Source organism: Haemaphysalis longicornis, unplaced genomic scaffold (assembly GCF_048455015.1).
Source record: "Haemaphysalis longicornis isolate Haplotype H1 unplaced genomic scaffold, Haemaphysalis longicornis Haplotype H1 scaffold_12, whole genome shotgun sequence".
Lineage (NCBI taxonomy): Eukaryota > Metazoa > Arthropoda > Arachnida > Ixodida > Ixodidae > Haemaphysalis > Haemaphysalis longicornis.
In genome coordinates, this window is record NW_027526225.1 from 34,141,099 (window position 1) to 34,161,610 (window position 20,512).

Below are 20,512 nucleotides of genomic sequence, written 5' to 3' on the forward strand. Positions count from 1 at the left end.
TTCAGACTTGATTACATCGAACTTTTGAATACCTTTTTGGCTTTTGCCAGTGAAAATGTGAAGGTTGCCTCTGTGCGCCCTGTATTCAGAAAACGATTGACAGAAAAAATCTTTTAAGATGTCATACAACCACTATGTGTTCGGTGGCATTGCAAGTCGCCCACCCCGTGGCCACCAACGAACGTGGCTTTGCAGCCCACGCAAACGGTACCTTGCCGCTATACCCTGATGCTTGGAATCAAGAGTAATGTTTTTGCAGAGAATTTTGCCACGCCGTATGGGAAAACATAAAACAATGCTTACGAAAGAAGATAGGAGAGAGACAACTGAGAGTTGGACAGGCAACAGCTACTGGCTGATTCCTCTCTGGGCGGTTCGGACGGGGGGCCCCATTTGCGAGAAGGAAGCGAAGACCAAAGTGTTGCGTGTCCGCCGCAAGGGGCCATGATCCTTCCATGATGTTAAAAATATACGTAGGTCTAAGAGCTTCTTTGCGCTTTTCGTGTGTCGTGATTTCTGAATAATTGTAAATGCCCGGCGACCGAACCTCATGTGCTACGTAAACAAAAGCGTTTTATAATTTCAACACAAAAAAATGCACTTTGCTTTTTTCTCCCAGACTGTTAGTTTACGTCGGCCACTTCGTTCCTCGTTTTTCCGTCCATCACAGCACAAAATGTCTTGCATAAATGAGGAATGCATCCAACGGTGTCACTCGATGCTAGAGTACATGTGTAAAGAGTCAACACAGGCTAGTGCGACCTCGTAGCAGAAGGCATACTGTTCCTGCAAAAAATTACAAAACAGAAGTCAGAATGAGCCACTATTGATTGACAAACTAGGTCAACGTTATTTACTCAATTCTAAGCTGCATGTTATTTTAAAAGACCTGGAAAAGAGTGTGTGCCTAAAGCTGTGGCACACCAGCACTTCATTATGTACGTTTCCAAACCTGCGGATCACTTGCTAGATGGCAGGTACGATTTACGAACAAGGTTGGAGGGAGGGTGGGCGAAGAAGAGAAAGCAGGAATCATGTTTCTCACTGATGTGGACGTCGGTTTCAAAGACGTTGAAAAGTACCCTAGGTTGAAAATAAAAATAACACTAGGTTGAAACGACGGAATGCCCAAACATTGTAGTTCGGAATACAAATTCGACCATCTTTACTGACTTTACTGGGCGAACAGTGATGTAAACAGCAAAGCTGCCTGGCGTGTCCAAATCGTAAGGCTAAACTTCATAGAAACTCGTATATTGCTGGTAGATTTGCACAGGCTAAGAATGACTGAGTGGTTATTTATGCATGCCATGCTCTTCCCACCATTGCAGGCACTGCTAAACCGAGACAGGTTGTTCTCAAACCACAGTCTATCGTACAACTGCGCCATATATCCTTTCAAGGAACACCCGTTTGAACAGTCCGTTGGCACCCCTGCTAGAACCTCGCTGACGGTACTGAAAGGCTTCGACCAGTCGGAGACCAGGGTCACCGGTCCTTTGTAGTCCGTGGATTAATCCCTCACATCACAGTTGACCTCGTCATAACGGCGATGAAGTTAGACTTGCTACGTTTTGACTCAGGGCTCGTCGCAATTCTTTAGCGCATGGCTTTGGCTTCTTCCACTCGAAGCTCAGGAGGAAGAAGCTTCCCTTTTTTTCCCTTCTCTTTTTCCCTTCTCTTTTGCATGGCTTTGTCATCACTAGCGGAGACTTCAGGATTCGCCCCACGATGGGATGCCCTTTCGGTCGCCAACTCTCGCTGGCATTCCCGACGGGTGGCTTCTTCTTCTTCTGCAGAGCACGCGAGTTAACCCATTTTCCGAACATTGAGAGTATTCCGCCAAGCGGGATTGCCTATACTCCGTTTCATAAAAAGCGTGCATTCCTGCTGAGGATAGAGAGTATGTTTCGCGCTTCCGGTATTGAGAAACATCGGGCACAAGGCTGCTCAAAGCAGTATAATTCCAAACACTGTGAAAGTAATTGTTATCATTACAGTTTTACTAGCGTTATCTGGACAGACAAAGTTTGCGTATGTTTTTTACCGCTGTGGGTCTGTTTTTATGTATCCCAGCGGAATGCAGCCATGCGAGCGCATCTAAACCTTGAAGAGACGGCACGAGCGATTTCGCCATTCCTGCCTTTCGTTTTACCATGCAGACGCTATACCCAGGCACGCGCATCTAAAGCCACGACGTGAGGTGGAGTGGTACCATTTGTTTATTTTTTGCCGGCGAATATTTGCGCATATTCCACGGAGTCGCGCTACTTGGCGTTTGTTCTTTCTTTCATAAGGCATGCCATCTACACAGCACTTTGCCCGGGTTAGCACACCTCGTCTCATGGGAGAATCGCCAACTAACACCTTTGCTCTTAAGAAGGAGATCAATGATATTTTGTTTTGTAGTACATCTCAGCGTGACCTACAACGTGTTTGATCTAAATAGAGATCATGTTTAAAGCTTTGCAGAAAAGATATTACACAACTCTACTTGCATTCGAGTTCCGAAGATAATGACCTATAATTGCAATGGAGTGATTGACGGTCCCTGCATGATTCCAAAAATCTGTTTTTGGTTTCTATCTTACCGAGTCCACGATGAATTCAGCACGGCTGCCACGCACGTTCTGAACAGCGCGGAAGACGTCCAACTCTTTCTCGAGTTGGAGTTGGTCGCAGATTGCCGCTGAGACGCAGTAGAGACCAGAATGTTGGCGTCCGTCACTGGAATACATAAAAAAAAAAAAACTGGCGACTTCCAGAACACCATACTACTATTAGAACCAGTCGGAACGCCTAAGCTGAAAGTGACTACATGAAAACAACCTTGCTAAGCATCGTTTTTGCTTGAGAAATGATTACACCAAATTATCAACTCTAAACTCCTTCTCGTTTATCCCGAGGCGTGGTGCTCTTCCTGTGCCCGATTGACTTTCAGATAGCGACCTGCCCAAGCTCCCCGACTCCGTGTGCTGAGTTTGTTATTGCTTGTTTGGCGTTTTTATTTCTTTGCTACGCCACTGCACTGGCTGGCGCTGCGTTTATTCACCATTTCTCCGCTCTATGCGAGATAGCTCAGTCGGGTGTCATTATTTAGCCGTTGTTTTGGGTCGTTGCGTTTAGTTCTTCCAATTCACCCTGTGAGGACTGCACACCTTCTGTGGACTCGGCGGTCTGTGTAAATGAAAGGTTTTTTAATGCGAAAGAGTAACTTCGTAGGGCCGACGAAAGCACGCAAACAGCTGGCGTCCATCCAATGCGCACCCATCCTGATATCGTTCGAAAAACTGCGTAGCGCTATTACGCCTCTGCTAACGCGTCTCACAGCGTTTCTTGCATGTAATAGCGCGCGTACATCGGAAATATTAAAAAAATATTCAGCGCGTTTTGTTTCATAGCAAGGATGAGAAAAAACAAACACCAGAAAGTACTTAGCGTGCACGGTTTTATAAACAAAAAAACAGACGGAAAAACTCTAGGCTCGCGGGCGGTGCCCATTTACATGCGACGCGTTTCACACTCGAGTATAACAAAAAAATAATACGAGCACGCTTAACAACTTTGGCCTGATGTCTTAGTTGCCCTGCAGCTTCTTCGGAGGCAGTGAGGCACATGCATGAATAGTGAATCTGGAAAAACTAGGTGGAGTGAGTTTGAGTTCGACTTTGCAGGTTATAGGCAACGTCGGCAGAAGGCTCGGCGACAAACCTAGCCAGGAGAAACACTTTCGCGAGAGAATGTGCTGAAAGATGCTTTGCAATGTTTTTGCACTACGTTTTCAGCGAAAATATCGTTGGCGATTGTACTTGCTGCATACAACTGAGAAAGACAGGCAACCACACGGCAAAAAAAAATGTTTCAGGTTCGGAGTTCCTAATGACCACACAATGTCCGTCCGCGTCCGTCCGAAAGCATTTACAATCGATAAAAATCAAAAACGCTCCGGCAGGATTCAAGCCTGTGTCTGGTAGACAAGACAGAGTTAGTGTCAGTAGTCTTACAAATTAAGCTACGACCGCGAGCTATTACCCTAGAGTCAAACGGCGTACTCCGTAGCTTGGCGCAAAGCATTTGCACTTGCAAAAATTACACAGGCGCCAGCAAAATTTGAGCCGGTGTCTGGAAGACCAAATAGAGTTAGTGTCAGTCGTCTTACCCATTAGGCTACGACCGTGAGTTAGTAACCGGTTGTCAAACGGCTTACTGCCTCGCCTGTAATGGTGAGGAGTACATCAGGAGCTTCCTATGTCCGACCGCGTCCAACCGTGCGCACACTACCATCAAGCGAAAATCAAGCGAAATTCGTTTTGAGCCGTGAGTTGCAGTTTCTTTTAGGGAATATTCAAGGTGCAACTCACGGCTCCAAACTTAATGACGGTCAGGGCGCAAATCGTATGTCACTCGGGGCGGAACTTGGATGTCATTTCGAATCCCCGTAGTCCGCTCCCTCGCCATCATCCACACAGTTGAGATGCTGCCATTTTTACCACGTTTACATCGCTTTGTTACGTGCAAGTGGCCTAAGAAAAAATCGTAAGATAAGTGTGGTTTTCACAGCAGGTATATACGAGGGGCGGCTGTTATGCCAACCGGAGTATTTGTCGGGTTCAGCCACCCCGAGGAAGTTTCTACAAGTGTGGCTCCAGTTATGATGAAAAAGATGCAGCCACTGAAAAGGTTTGCGTTGAATATTGCCTCGTTTGTTAAAAAAATGCCTTCGCGTGAGGGTTTTGGCACTTTTACGGACACATTGGCGCGGTTGGAGCTCCTTTACACAATTTAAGGCACTACCTGTAAGCTTTTGCTCGTGCATAAATCAGCTTAACGTAAAAAAAAAGTTTCGCGACGTAAAGCCCAGGTTGATAGTTTTCGAATGTTTAAATGAACGGAAATGCTCGCAGCTAGGGACTGGCAGTGGGACATGCGGGTTTGGTTGCAGCGTGATTCGTTTGTATAAGCAGAAGTTTGCATAGCTAGGAAGCGCGGCTCGATTGAACAGAAAATTCTCGATGCTGTTACGTATTTTAGGTACCAAGCGATACACTGGGTGTTGGTTGGTACGACAGCTAAATATTCCAAGATTTCTAGCACCCAATGCCAATGAAGCGAAGCTGCTGAGGATCCAGATAAAATTTAGCTCCAGTTGCGGAGCGCGCCTTCTATACACAGACATTTTTCCGCACGCTAGTTACCCATCGTTGCCGGCTGCTATGGGCGGGTCGTTGTTTATAAGGCCGGTTGTGGCCCTGTGCGCGTACAAAGCGGTAGGATGCTCGTTGGAGCAGTTCTGCACTTATATTTCTCTCCCGCCACGTACGGAATTCTGCTCCTTGTTTAAATGTCGCCATACTTCCTTTGAAGAAAGTGAGGAGCCTCTCTAGTGCAAACTATTAGAAGAGTAAGTCGGACGAAAATCTGGCTTTTTTGTGTTCAATGACGTGTATACAAAATGCCTGAAGGCCGAAAGAACAGAACCATAAGTTAAATAATGCTCAAAGCAACGCATTTCCCAAAGTTCGTGAAATAAAGTGAAGTATTTGGTATCCTTTCATTGATTGATTGATTGATCGAATAAACATTTGTTAGAAAAAGCGAAGAATACAATTCGGTGTTGCGGTAAGAAAAACTACTAGGTCCATGAGAAAAGCAAAGGGGTAGAGAAAGATACAACTAGCGAAAATAGAGCCTGATGCTCCGGCCAGGATTTTTCTATTCGGGAAAGCGCAGGTGTTCGTGTGAATGTTTTCATGCTAATTTGCTGCTTACCACGCCATTAGGTCCACCTCTTCTGTCTCTGCAGGTTGCCGTGCAAGCTTTAACGAACCATAAATCATTCTTGAAAGCACGTCTTGTGCGGGAGCCTCATACCCTGTACTGTCGCAGAGATATTCGGAATGGCTGACGTAATGGCAAGAGTCTCTTTTCCAAAGGTGGCGTAGTTTGTTCATCCGGTTCTTTTTTTGGGGTGTTTTTGTGAAGGACTTGCGTGCCGGCTTGCCGTAAGTGCATATTTAAGGATGCTCATTGCTTGAGCATTTCTTAATCAGACCGTGTGAACAGTGTTAGTGGGGCAGATTTGTGAAAAGCACATGGCACACCACGGGGTTGTGGCCATTTTAGGGCTACTAGAATTGCTTCTTCAACGATATCCTGTTACTGTCCTATGGACCTAGTAGGAACTCACAAGGGCTAATCATCGGCGCACTTAACACGTTGAAACGTGGACTCTGAAGCACGACGGGCAGTATGTGTTCTACAACAACAAAAATTAGTAGACGGGTTATAACCGAGGCTTGCAGTGTTAATTTGCTTTAAAGTCCAGAATTACTACAAGTGAGGTGTCCAATGCCGGCTCTTGCATTGCGGCCGGAGAAATTCAGAGCCACATGTTGAGACACGCATCTTCGAAAGGTACTAGAAGCGGAGCCTCGGCATGTAGCTGAGTTCGTAACATTATGTGAAGTCCCCCTGATATCTACAGGCAGGAGCGATTCCTTGCTACGTTATTTTATGCTAAGCGGGAGGCAGACACAGGACGAGATAAGAGATGAGATGAGGACGAGCGCTAACTTCCAACAAAGTTTATTTCGAGAAGCAAACAAATATATACACCTCCCCAAAACAGTGCAAAATAAACAAAATCATCTAGAGATACCACACTTGCCATGCTCGAAAATTCTACACCCTCAGGAACTCCAACTCCTTATCACAAACAGCGAAGGAGGGGGAGCTGACACATTCTGGCCCCACTCTACAAATATTTTCCGCTTCGATGATTTCGAGCGTGAGCCTGCTTTTGCTTTTCCTTATCAGAAAACATTTTTCAAAATCCGGCTTACAACCATTTAGTAGACACGTGCTTCCGTGCAGTGTGAGGAAACCATTACGACCATTCATCACATTGCGTGCGTGTTCGTGGAGCCTATCATTTAAAAAGCGACCAGTCTGTCCTACATACTGCTTACCACAAGAGAGAGAGATCTGGTACACTACATTCGCAATGCCCTACATAAGTGGTGCCCCTCCTACTGATCAGTAGTTTCAACCAGCAGTCTTTCAGGCTCTCGAATGCTGGTTATCCCACGCACACACAGATATCAGTAGCGGAAGGTTTGGTCAACACGAATACATCAAAACAATCTCACCCACAATAAACGTCATTACCCCTGCTTGAATTCGCCGTGGTTCCGTATATTCATGGCTTATCGGACAACCGAAAAACATCGGAGCACGCCCAAGTGTAAAAGTACTGTGTTTTCATCCCCGAAAGAACTGGCCCATTATTCAAGACGATCTATTGCAAATGTAAACCGAGCATGTGCCAAGAAGTACAAAAGCCTCTTCGTATCGTGTGCAGAAAATGTGCTGCACCAGATCCCTCTCTGTTGTGGTAAGCAGTATGTAGGACAGACCGGTCGCGGTTTGAATGATAGGCTTCGCGAACACGCACGCAATGTCATGAGTAGTCGTGATGATTTCCTCGCACTGCACTGCAGAAAGTGGGTTCTAAAGAAATGTAAGGCGGATATACAAAAATGTTTTGTGATAGGGAAAAGCAAAAGCAGGCTCAGGTTTGAAATCATCAAAGCGGAAAAGATTGTAGAGTAAGACGGAATGTGTTACCTGCCCCTCCCTCGTTCTTTGCGATAAAGAGTTGAAATTCCTGAGGCCATGGAATGTTCGCGCATGGCAAGTGTGTTATCTCTTTATAATTTTGTGTACTTTTTCTCGGCTTTGGGGCGTCGTTTGTTTCTCGAAATCAGCTTAGTTGGAAGTTAGCGCTTGCCTTCGTCTCATGTCTTGTCTCGTCCCGTGTCTGCCTTGCGCTAAGCCTACGTACAAGACTGCATCACCAACAAGGCCAAATTTAGACTGTCGTCCTTGCTACGGTTACTCATGTTATCTCTTCCAGGGGGGGTGGGTAATATAACGTTCTTCAGCCAGGGATTCATGTGAGCCAGAGGTCTTTAGGTTTATGGCGTAAATATATCTGATTCAAGCAAGCAAATGTTCAAATTTTAAAGAATTCAAGTATCTGGGGCATCTGTAGTTAAAAGTGGCACTGTGGTGTGAAATTTATTCCAATTGGTTATCCACCAAAAGCGATCTGTTGCTCCTCTGGCTGCTGCCGAGAGATTTTGATTTGAATGTTATAGTGATCAGTGCCTAATGTTTTTGAAGACATGTCTACTTGACATACTTAACCTTGATGGGAGTGAATAGAGCGCTTTCCGGAATACAACAGCACAATTACGAAATGGAATGATGGCTCGACGGTTTTACTGAACAAGGTTTGGTGGGGTGAATGCGATGTGGTTTAAGTCACAATTTAAAATCATGCCTTAAAAAGAAAAACAGGAATTGAAGGATTCGCAATAAAACTACTACCCCTTCATAAAGATAGTCTAGAAGACCGGAAAGGCTAAACTTGCATCCAGTTTTCACTAAACGTTTGTACCATTAATCATCACACCTTCAAAGACAGAAATAGCAAAGAAGAACGAACCGATGCGACGATTTTGTGCGCACTATGTGAACGCATGGGCAAACAATATAAATGCATGCAAATTTTCCCCTTCCTCATGATCGATGCGTGTATTGCCTCACTTAAAAGCGTTTCTTTTTCTAGAATTTCAAATATATATTTTGACACGATGGAACCCTAGTTTTTCGCACGCGCGAGTGTCCAGAGATCTTATCATTGCTTTTCGATCGACCAACCACTCTATGGGGAAATTTATTATTTTTTGCACAGGACGCCATTTGTCCAACGTAAACGTTTTTGATTTAATAGAAGGGAGAATCGTTCAGGCAAAAAATGTGGCTCCTAGTAGAAGAAACTAAACAACTCACTGTATGAGCAGTCGTCCCGTCTACTTGAGATTCTTTCTCTGTCTCGACTTTCTTTTTTTATTGTTAACTCCAAAAACATTTGCCTGGCAGAGCTTTAAAGGTAGACTAAAAGCTTTTTCTCAGAAAAAAAGGTTGATGCCTGTAAAAAGGTGAACTTGTAAGGAATTTTTACACTACAGCAAAGTAGAGCCGTCTGAGGTATTTTTTAAAAATTCCTGAGAAAGTCAGTTGCAGGAGTCACTGCGGTGCATCCTCCGTTTTTTAAATATAACGCCATAAACGTAATTCCTGCGACGAGTTTGCGAACTTACAGACACTGCACTACGACAGGTGTTCCGTCCGCTTGCGCCTGCCAGCGCTGTACATGCTCGAGGAGCTCCAAGACAACTTTCGCTGAGCTGGGCACACTGGGATGCGTCGGCCAGGACTGGGAGTGAAACTGCTTTAGGATACGGGGTGGCCCCTGGAAGAACGACATAGAACGTCCCGGTCACTGGAAATAAATATTAACGCCCCGTACAATAACAAAGAAGCCACCCAAAAAAAGGAGCATCTAACTAAAGCGCTGCATTTTAATACTCTGTATTCACCAACAACAGAAAATTAGCGACTGTGTGGGAAAGAAGATGAAAGGGTATCTTCTTTAGCACACAGCATCGAAGTGACACAAAAGAGGAGCACAATGTATTCAGACCGCACGCACCATTAACCCTTTTGTCCGGGCCGCCTCTCCACCCTTTCTTTAAGAGTAAGGAGGAATAAGGTGCTTTTACTGCGTAAGCGCAGAAGTCACTGCCTTCACCTGGAAGAGCTAGATTATTCTAATTCTTCTATCGAATGCTCCCCACCCCATCCCTTCCGAACGAACGAGCGATTTGACGCTTTCACTTCACGAGCGTAACAGGCGCTGACTTGACTTAGTCGGAGCTGGCACTTTTTCACTTATCGCTCTTGGCGTTGGCTGAAATTGAAGGCCAAATTGATGGAACGACGCCTTTCAAATACTTGACCTGGAGTTACAACTTTGCTTAAATTTAAAATGTCTCATCTTAAGTTTATGAACTTTCCCAAATGGAATATTGGTACGCGAGTCAAGAAATCTGCAGTGTCGACTCTGAAGAAGATGAGTCGCACGTGGCGCAACCCCGGTTTTACTGCAGCATTGGCTGCCTATAAAATCGTGGTTCGTAGCTTCATGTGCAGCGTCCCGCCGCGGCGTAACATGCTTGGTTCCTTTCGGACCAGCTCCGCAACGTCTTGGTACCGAAGGTAAGGCTGAGACTACGTGGACAGCCCCACCATTAGCCGATCTAGCACGTCGATGCCCCGAGCCCAGTGACCCCAGTCTGTGACCGACGAGAATAAAGACATGAGGGGTCGTGACCAGATGAGACCATTTTCAAGCCCCCCCTCTCGTGGGGTGCGGCCCCAAGTTTGCAGCGCCTCTTTTCAGCCGTGGTGGGCGTCACTGTACTCTGGCCACGTGGCGTGCAGCTCATCATCTTCATCCGTGGCCGCATGACCGTAGGAACTCATAGTTTCCATCTTGTCTGTTACCTTTACAGCAGCTGGTCTTGGACTGCGGCCTCAAACGTGGTGGTCGCCTTCGAGAAGAAAGAAACCAGTGGAGCACTGCGCCTTCCAGACACCACTCCGAAAACGAAGATGAACTACGTGCGGCATAACCCGCCGTTTCTGCAACCATGGCTGCCATGTATATTATCGTTAGCTTCTTCCATGGTTCACACCATGCGCCTTGTCACCCCGTAACTATATATTGAGGACGCTTATCATTATGGACTGGTGTAAACAAGGAGCAGCTGTGGGCAAACGAGCTTTTCTGAGCAAATACGAAGAAGTCACAAATAAAACTGAATGGTATGCTAGAGGACCGTATAGTTGTGGAAGACGTCTCCTGCACAATTTACGGGTTAAGACATGACATGCCACTTGAACCAGGCGACCACATGGGTTTAATGTAGAGGCCATTTAAGCATAAAAGGTCCTTTTTCCACAATTGGAAACCATTCGAGCGCAAGTATAAACCTTAGACACTTGGGCTGCTCCAACACAATTTGCAGTAGACTATTTAAATAAATTCTACTCCAAGAAGAGTTCGTGGTAACATAGCAGGGGTAGTTGTGTTGGTGGGTATTTGTCAGAATACCGCTTTTTCTGACGGTCCCACGCCTACGAACGGTAGTTTGGGCAGCGGTTGACTGCGTTTCCAAAAAGCCGTTGCGGCGTGCTCCTCGCAGTCATAGCCTTTAGGAAAATATTTTCGACAAAGGTCACCTACTCTCCTACGCCTACCGCAGCCCATAATTTAGGCACTGTAGGCATTTACACGTGCCTTAAAATTTCAGTAAATGTGCTAGTGAGGAAAACAAACATTTAATGTAAAATGTCGAATGTTTTCATCTGTTTATTTTTCCACTGGTAATAAAAGAAAATTTTTCTTGGCATGGGTATTAAGTGGCATTGACATTCTTATGTGGTCAAAAACATATCGGAAGCCATTGTGGTGGATGAGCTGAATACTATCACTGATACCCTATTGAATACAGGTATACCCAGATCCCAGTAGTCACATATGCTAAAATCTACCTACGCCTTCTTGGACGTTGCCGGGGCAACCTCTACAAACGTACATCTTTGGATGTAATGCCTGGTGACGAATTTCCTAAAATTCAATGAATTCTGCACAAATTAGATTAACCCTTAGGAATAGCCAAATCATGACTATAAAATTTGCTGCACGTAAACGCCCTCTGAATGGAGCAACGAAGAAAACATAGAGCTTCAGTGCATTACAATGATTGATAACAGTTGTATATTTTATCGCATACTCACAATAAACTTATCTTCATCATCAGTAAAAGAGATTGAGCATTTGTTTCTCACCAGCCAATTTCCTGTGAGATAGTTGTAACGCCACACGATGTTTTTGTGTGCTTGGCAGGTGCGGAACCAAGCCCCTAAAAACCGCATGACTGTGCAGTTGTAGTGCTGCCTCTAGTGCTGTTTAGTAGTATCACGTGTGGGGTAATGCTCAGTTATTAGACAGACAACGAGGGTGTATTTTCACCGGTATTACGTAACTCTGATGTTGTGCTGCGCTGCAGTGAAATATTTGTGAATATATCTTCAATACATCAATCGCTCAGGAGTGAAGCTTAATAAAAGCAGGTTTTAGTTTTTCTTCAAGCCCCTGAAGTGGTTGTAGAAAAGGTCATATCTGTGGAGTGTTTGCTGAAATGTGTCTACCTGATCGCCAATTTCTTGCGCTTTTTCCGACGTTGCGATACATTTTTTCATAGATTGGTTCTCCTAGGTACCCAACAGTTAACATTCAAAGTGTGATAGGTCGACAGCGTTGATGATCGAAGCGTTGATCCGATGAGGCGATCTGATGAAACGACGATTGCTGGTTCCTTGGCCGACAGCACATAGCCGACGAGGGTGTACTCCAAGTAAACTCAAAATGTAAAAATATGTACACTTCACACTACATATTTACAACTCATGGCTCATGATCGCAAACAAGAGGTCGGGCAAGGCCCACGTCGAGTGGGAGCTCTCCACTCTCGCCCTCTAATCTCCTGTCTCTCTGTCCCCCTTTCTTTTAATTTCAAAAACCTCAAACTCATGGGTTTTCCTAACAAAACCCCGCCCAGAAAAGGGACATAACAACTTGGGAGTGAGGATGGCTCATTGATTAGCCCACACTAGGCCACTGATTGGCCATTGTGACAAAGCTAGGTGGGTTCAAAATAGTCACGTGACCCACCTCTCTCAGTATCATACAGAAACCTTAAGGTATTCGGCAAAACAAAAATATAACAGAAATTAAAACCAACCAACTAAAAGCAGACCTAACGACCTGACTCGCCTCTCAGGTGGCCCGTCTCAAAGTATTGTCATACCGTGCCCGCGTATGTTATCGCTCCGCTCCGCGAGAATTCCTTTGCTTTGTAGAGACGTGGAGGGCCTAACAAAGCCTGGTCGCCTACCTATTAACGCATGACAACCTCCGAGTCGCCAGGTTCAGGCGTGTGGGGAACTGACACTTCGCCCAGTAACATTGAGCGGTGCAACTGTCACAAACAGCACGTCTAGGGACCTTTTCCTATGTTTGACCGGAGGTATGACCCCTTGATCGACCTTCAGCTCCCGTACTCTTCGGGATTCTCGTGGCGGTATTCGCGGTCGTTAAAACGTCAACGGTCCTCCTCTGCTGGCTTCTCAAACAAACGCAACGAAATCCTTCGAAATCTAACACCGCTTTCAACTATAATGGCGTGACCGACGCGTTTCTAAGCGTCGTATCCGAGCACGCTCGTCGGGTGGACTCAAAAGCGCGGCGAATAACAAAGCAGCCTCCCCGGTTTCTCCTTAAGCCCGTAGCACCCAACTCAGCTCGGCCTTCGGGAAAACAAACACAATACATGTAAACACGCTATGCCCACTGAAGCATACCTAGCTTCCGGGCGGCATTAATAAGTGAGGTGCCCGAAGTTAACACCAACATTCACGAACAAAAAGAGCGCTGAAATGTTTCGCAACATCTTGTGCCAAGCTCCTTGCACAGTCATGGATATAACTATGAACATACGACCGCCAAATTGTATGCCACAGCAGTCATAGATGGCACATAAATTAAAAGGGTGAGGGCTTTTTTTTCTACTTTGTTTTCTTCTTGCATATTTCAATGCACCTAACTTCATTATCTACCATGGTGGGCTGCTCTCGAGGCTTTTCGATGCTAGTAATGAAGGCAGAACTTTATTAGGCTGAAGTACTCGCACGATTGCTCCCATGTAAACTAACGTTAGGTGGTTTCAGATAACATAAGCAGGTCAATGAAGTACACATAATTGATTTTTAAGCATTAGGAACTTATCCCAGTTGTGAACCACAAGTGATATCTACGTGGACTCTAAGCGGTGCTGAGACGAGTATTACAAAGCAAAAAAAAAACTTTCGCACCGAGCTTTGGGTCAACAGGAAGGTTCGGACGACAAGGCCCTGGAAGTCTTGTGTGCTGTTCTGCTCCACAGTCACGTCCCCGTACGCCGCCGCGCACTTGAGATCAGGCCAGAATATTGGTGTCACCGCCTGTGAGAGGAATCATTGTTAAAAAGCAAAACTTAGGAGCATCAAACACGGCGAATGAAAAAAAAAAGCCACATTATTCCACACGCCCCCCTCCTCAACAAATCTATGGGCGAGTGTTTGTGTGTATGTATAGATACAGCGCTTCGGCTCAGTGAATAAGGCGCTTTGTAGGTGAGCCAAAGGACGTGGGTTCGATTCCCGGCCGTGGCGGCCGTTTTACTGAAGGAGGCAAAAGGCGAAAACGGCCGTGTGTTTGAGATTTCGGCGCGCGTTAAAGATCCCCAGAAGGTCAAAATTATTCCGAAGTCCTCCGCTACAGCGCACCTTATCGCCTGTGCAGCGTCGGCATGTTCAACCACATAATGTGTGCGTGCGAGCATGTATATATGTATGCATGTATACGGGCCTGCATGTAAGCGTGTATGCATGTGTGTGAATGTGTGCAATGTGTAATATGTGTAATGTGTGAGTCTACCCATGCACCTAGTTGAGTAATTTTCTATGAATGTTCGTATATATGTATGCATTTCTGCTAGTAGCATATACGTTTTCTTACTCTTTACTACTGGACGTAAGTACACATGGTTTCGTAGTGATTGGTTTAGAATTTTGATGACTAGTATCGACATATTGCCACCAAAGCCTATTTAAACAAGTAATTCATTTTCTGAGAGGATACGGCCGACCCAGAACCGGTCCTGTGGCTACAGTTTTAAAGAACAAACTAGAACGACGTCGATGAGCTACTCTAGGTAAAGCTATTAAGGGGAAGCACAAGGTATCTTATCAAACGGGAAAATATTCACCATATGTGTCGTCAATGACAACACAAAAGGCACCTGAATGGCCACTGCTGTGAAGAGAAAAAAAAATGGCGCAGTTCGCATCAGGGGTGCACGGCTGGAGAAACAGGAGAGCTATCGTCACCTCTCCCTTTGTAGGAGTCCGGGCTGTTGCACATCACATGGATTTGCGAACTTGCCTGTGAAAGTGCTCCATACCTGGCAGGCCGGGAAAATTCTTCCTGCGGGCTTTGACATCTCTCCCAAAGTGGACCGCCTTATCAAGTGCTAGAGTCCGTGTAAACCGGCTTCGCGTACTCGGCGTCTGTAGCACCCACTCGCCGTCTGTGCTCCCTACTTTAGGCGCGAGCGCGCGTAAACTGACGACGCGAACAACACGCGAGAGGTCACGCCACGAACTCAATCGCATAGAAGCCTAGCGTGAAGGAGCCAGGACAGATTCCGTTCACGGGAAGCGTTCTTTCTCCTGGTTCGTTTACTTATTTTTCATGCGGCGGCGGTCTTTTAGTTGCTTTTTTTTTGTGCTTAGTTTTGGGGTTAGGTTATCGCCTCTATCGTCTTTTTATTATTTATTTCCATATCCACAAATCCATGTGTCCATTTGCCTTCCAGTCACGAATTGAGGCGGCGTGGGAAGGCGAGACTGAATGGCTGTAATACTTGTGAAAATTCTTATCTAGTCTTTTTTCCTCGAAAGTGCTGCACATTGTGCGCCAAAACCGTTTTTTCTTGCCTATTGGCCCCGCATGTTTTTTTTACGCCACAGCTACCCCCGTACCCCATGAACCTTTGGGTGGTCCTCTGGCTAGGTCGCCGTTTTTACGGCGTTAAGGTCCCGGGTTCGATTTCAGAGACCTCCCTAACCCTATTTTGTCTCGAGCATGCACTCCTTAACCCTGCTAACAGGCTTCTTGCCTCTTCGCCACTGTTCCTCATACTTCTTGGCAAAGCATTTTCAACTTCTCGACTGCGCCTATGATTAGAGTTTTCTGGTAACGCTCCTTGGTGGAGTTAATTGCTTAAAAGTTGCGCTTTTTAAAGAAGCTGATTTCGCGCGTATTTGCACCAGAATCGTAAGAGCAGCCGCTGAATGCACTAAGCACAGCGCTAACTGGGCAGCGTTGAAGCATGAAACAAAAAGGGCGACGTATCTCCTCCTTTCATTGCAGATGTCCACAAAAGACGATAGTCAACTGGGGCACTGCCAAGTACATGCGTCCCTTCTCGTTCCAGTTCACCTGATATGCTGTTCCTCTACCATCTCGTTCCTCTCAAGATAAACACGCTAGAGGTAAGCTCAAGGCATTTTGAATTTATCGCGTTCCACTGCGCCGTGTAGGGGTGACTCGTTGCCAGCCCTGCCGTATGGCGGAGACGAGCGTGAATCGACGCACCCTACTAAAACGTTTATAGAACCATGTTCTACTCCACGAGCTTTATAAGCGGGACGTGGAACCTATCAAGTGGAGACCTTCGTTGTTGTTGCCATTTGATTTCTTAAATGCCTCCAGGAGCTATAGTAGCGCGGGCAACAGCAGGGGACGGTGTTCTGCAGTTGATCTAGTATTACATTCGCTGTTGCAAAAATGAAGCATCCATGAAATGTTTAATAAAGGAATGCTGAACATATCACTTATGTATTGGTTTTCTGCGTGATATTTGCTTAATGCCCTGTTCTTGTTCAAGAAATTTGACTGGTGTGAACATTGACACCTTCAGATTAGGCTGTGGGTATATAATACTATTGCGCAGCTTCTTTTTCACTTCGGCCTAGTGGCTGAATCGAGTTACAGAAATAGAGACAGAGTCTGGTGGGTTGCTGAAATTCCTGAAAAGCTGAATTGTGTCAAGGACTTTATTTTCCGGCGGGGCAGCACAACGTTTGTGCGTTGGTGTGGCCCCTCCCTTAAGGACGTCATCTACCCTGGTGACGACTTACCCGCCTCTTGGATATTTATAGACACGTTATCTTGGCGTCCTGAGAGGTTTTTTCAGCCCCGACCAAGACTCATGTCTTCTATTTCACAGCCCCAAAGAAAGTCACCATACATGATCTGATGTAAGGCCCCGAGGAAATGGTACGCCGTTATAGCCTGAACACCCTGTTGCACATGGGTGGTTTCAAGTACTGGCTGCTACGGCTGCTGCTGCTCGCAAGGTCGCAGGAAAAGGAGCCGCCCTTGTGAACGGTGCTTCATTTCATGTGGCCTGCATGGGCACACAGGTTTTCTACGTGATAGTGTCCCGCTTTAATCCCGTCGTTAGCAGCGTTGCTCTCGCGGCCTCAGTGAGACCGTATGGAAAGGTCCTGAACGTCAGCCAGCCGATGTGGAGGAGTCTCCAGCATATCAAGACCGACATGCGACTTGTGAAGGCGGACATGGCCAAGGCGGTTCCTAACTTCATGAGTATGCGAGGGTTACAGGCCCAGTTTGAATATAAAGGTGTGCGACGGGGATGCGTTCGCTGCGGTCAGAGCGGCTACAAACTCAGCGGCTGCAAGAGACCCTGGTGCGGCCACTGCTGGGAGTACCGTCACGGTGAAGCCGTCTGTAACGGCAAGTGTCGCCGCTGCAAGGGCAACCATGCAAACACCGACTGCCTCCGGCCGCGGTCTGATGAGGACAGTGCAAGCAATTTCTCCGAGACACCTTGTACTGCCCCCAGTGAGCACGCTCTCGAGACCGCAAGTGAATTGTCTGAACTACCCCGTGCACCCCCCAGCCAGCCGGAAAAGCTATAAAACGGAAGTATTGATGCTCTCGAAAGCGCAAGCGAATTTTCCGAACTACCCAGGGCCTCTTCGAGTAAGCCGCCGGAGACGTCAAGGGGGAACACTGCTCTAGGCGTCACCACGCCGATCGAGGAATCTCCGAGCGACAGCCAAGAGATGGATGTCGAATCTCCACGTCACCTTCAGAGGAGGCGATTGCACGTCTTTGGGCGGCCACTTCATCGTTATTTGACTGGCACTTCCCTCTTCACGAGTCTCTGCTCCACCAAGTGCAGCGACATCGCAGAGCAGCCTCAGTGCGAGAAAGGCCGTGCGTCGGTCAAAAACACCGTTCTTTTTGGAATCTAAAGCGGCTCGCACAGCAGCCGAAAGGAGCAAACCAAGCCGGGCACGAGCGTTAAGACAACGGCGAATCATTATCGTCTTGCACCCAAGCCGCCTGCGGCTGCCCTCCGTACGCCCAGCTCCAGTGTTCTCCCTCCTGGCGAAGATCAACGATCCCCGTGTGGTCAATCCTATCAGCGAGGTTGCCGACCTACTCTGCTCGCCATCCCTCCTGGATTGGCCCGACGCATCCAAGCGGAGTTTGCCGCCTCCCTCCGTGGACTCGGGTGATGCGGATGACAACAAGACTTTGTGTGTTGAGATGTCCTCTGAGGACAGCGAAATGTAGGTGGGGGCATCAACATTAACTAGCGCATTTATACCACCATCATGCTTGTGCATTTTATTTCACTGAATGCCCACGGTTTTCGCCGCTTGGAAAAACGGCGCGAGATTATGCATTATCCACGTCCGCAAAATGTGGACGTTTTCTTCTTGCACGAGGGTAGTTTCCGCTTAGCGCGGATGAGTTGATTTTTGGCAAGCGTTTTTCAATACAGGCGCTTTTCGCATTGACTGATCGGACAGCTTCGGATGTACGGGTTTTTTTCTTGGGAGACAGCCTCCCACGCAAGGCTCACTGCACGTTCGGTTTGGAGGGCGTATGCTGCTGGCAGTAGCTTTTCTGCTCTTCAATCGTCATGTGCGAGCCATGGCTGTTTATGCACCAGCGCGGCACTCCGATTCATCAGCGTTTTTCATATCTTTAGATGCATTCATGTTGTAGCCCAACCCCAGGTTTTTAGAAGGGGACTTTAACTGTGTTCTCAATCCCCTGCGAGATGTGTGTGGTCCTGGACTGGGTAAAACCTACGTAGGCGTGAAGGCACTAACTGATCTTGAAAGCCCGTTCCAACTCAGCGACGCGTGGGGACAGCGGCATGGCCAAAGATTGGTCACCACGCGGGAGAGGGGACGGTCCGGCAGCCGGTTGGATGAGTTCTTTTTTACCCCGGACCTCAGCCACTATCTTGAGCGCTGCGACGTTCTCTCTTTTCTGCGGGCATTTCGCGTATCTCTGATGAAAGGCCAGTCTTAGGGACTCTAATCTTCGGCGACAGTATGTCACGTCAGCAGATGCGGCGATAAGGTCAGTGAAGCCGCGTTAAGGGAAGCGCTTCGTCCGCCACGTCGCGGCTCTAGGAGCCCACTACCGTAGGATGAGTTAAACTCATGCTGGCGCGAGGAGCTCGTCCGGGAGGGGCGAGCGCGTAAAAGCTGCCTCACTGCTGCGCTCAACGATACACTATGGAGGCTTCGGATTTTGAAAAGGGGTGGCATTTTAACCTTAACCATGCATGACCACGTATTTTTATTGATGGCGCGATATGAACACATGTTACTGCAGTCCTGTCACACTGCTAGTAGTGCCCAGTTTTCAGGCCGGCAAGTGTCAGATACATCCGTGTTACGGTACGTCGAAGCAGACTCCCTGGACGTACCAGGATTGGACTGAGTGCCACAGCTTATGTTGCCGGAAGGCTCCAAAAGCGCTAATTCCGAAAACATTTGTGAGGTTTTCACGGCACATTTTTCTTGTTGCGGGATGAATTCTTTGAGCAACGCCTAGCGACGTTTTGTGTGGCACTGAGATCGGTACCCAATGACATGTCTAGCGGGCTATGTGCGCTGGTTTCGACAGGGTAGCTGTATGATTGCGTCAGACTTCTAAACGGCGAGGCAGCTTCGGGCCCTGATGCCCCTCAAGGTTTCACATGACCTTATCTTTCGTTGTGGGAGGTGCGCTTCTCGCAACGGTGAGCGGCCTTCTTCTTCATAGTGAGCGGCCTGAATCCTTTCGCGAGTTTCACGTCGTCCTCATAGTGAAGCCACGAGGAAACCATTCGGGCTCAGTTGCGTACAGAACAATCACATTATTTAACACTGATTATAATATTGTCGCGTTCATTCTAGCCCGCCGAATGAGCCATGTACTCTCGCACATCCTGAGCAGCGCGCAAACTTGCAGAGTGCCGGTACGGTCAATTTTTTAAATGCGGAGCATTTCTTAGGCTCGCGATGTCACTCGTCGATGTTGTCGCCGCCGTCCACACGCTCACTGCGCATGCGCGTCACGTCAATGCGCAGGTGCGCGTCTCTCCCCCCCGTGCCCTCCTCGCTCTCAACAACAGGTGCGGTGGTGCGGGAGGAGCGCGTGTACCCCGTGCGCTCCGTCGCTCTCAACAACAGCTGCGGCGGTGCAAGGGGAGGGCGTCTGTGTGCGCATGCGTCGTAGTTACCCGTGGGCTGCGTCGCGCCCAACAGTAACGGCGGCAGGGCGTGTACACGTGATAACGGCGTGGTGGGTGCATGGAAAGTTCGCGCGCTTGTGTACGGAAGTGTGCGCATGCGCGTCTCTCCTCCGTACTCATCTCCCTCGAACGCGGGCGGTATGTATATAAGCGCCGGAGCGCGCGTTCGGAATTCAGTCAAGGGCGTCTTTGCTTGGCTTTCGCTTGACGTGATGCTTTGCTTGACGGCATGAACCAATAAAGACAGACTTCAACTTTACACTCCTTGCCTTCGCTTCTCCGTCATTCAATAAATAAGAATAATAAAGACGAAATAACAATTAAGCATTCCCAAACCATACCCAATTACGCAACATTCACGCGAT

General features: G+C 47.3%; 1 protein-coding gene across 2 annotated transcripts in view; it reads right to left on the bottom strand.

The window, feature by feature from the left end:
• Nucleotides 1-576: 576 nt before the first annotated feature.
• Nucleotides 577-20,512, bottom strand: part of LOC144162556 (uncharacterized) — a 419,428-nt gene continuing 399,492 nt past the window's right edge. For both annotated transcript variants that reach the window (XM_077693145.1, XM_077693146.1), the window contains exons 30-33: nt 13,846-13,974; nt 9,168-9,319; nt 2,592-2,727; nt 577-786 (exon numbers count right to left, since the gene is read on the bottom strand). In XM_077693145.1, coding sequence (XP_077549271.1) covers nt 712-786; nt 2,592-2,727; nt 9,168-9,319; nt 13,846-13,974 — 492 coding nt within the window. In that variant the 3' untranslated portion in view covers nt 577-711. The remainder of the gene's footprint in view (nt 787-2,591; nt 2,728-9,167; nt 9,320-13,845; nt 13,975-20,512) is intronic.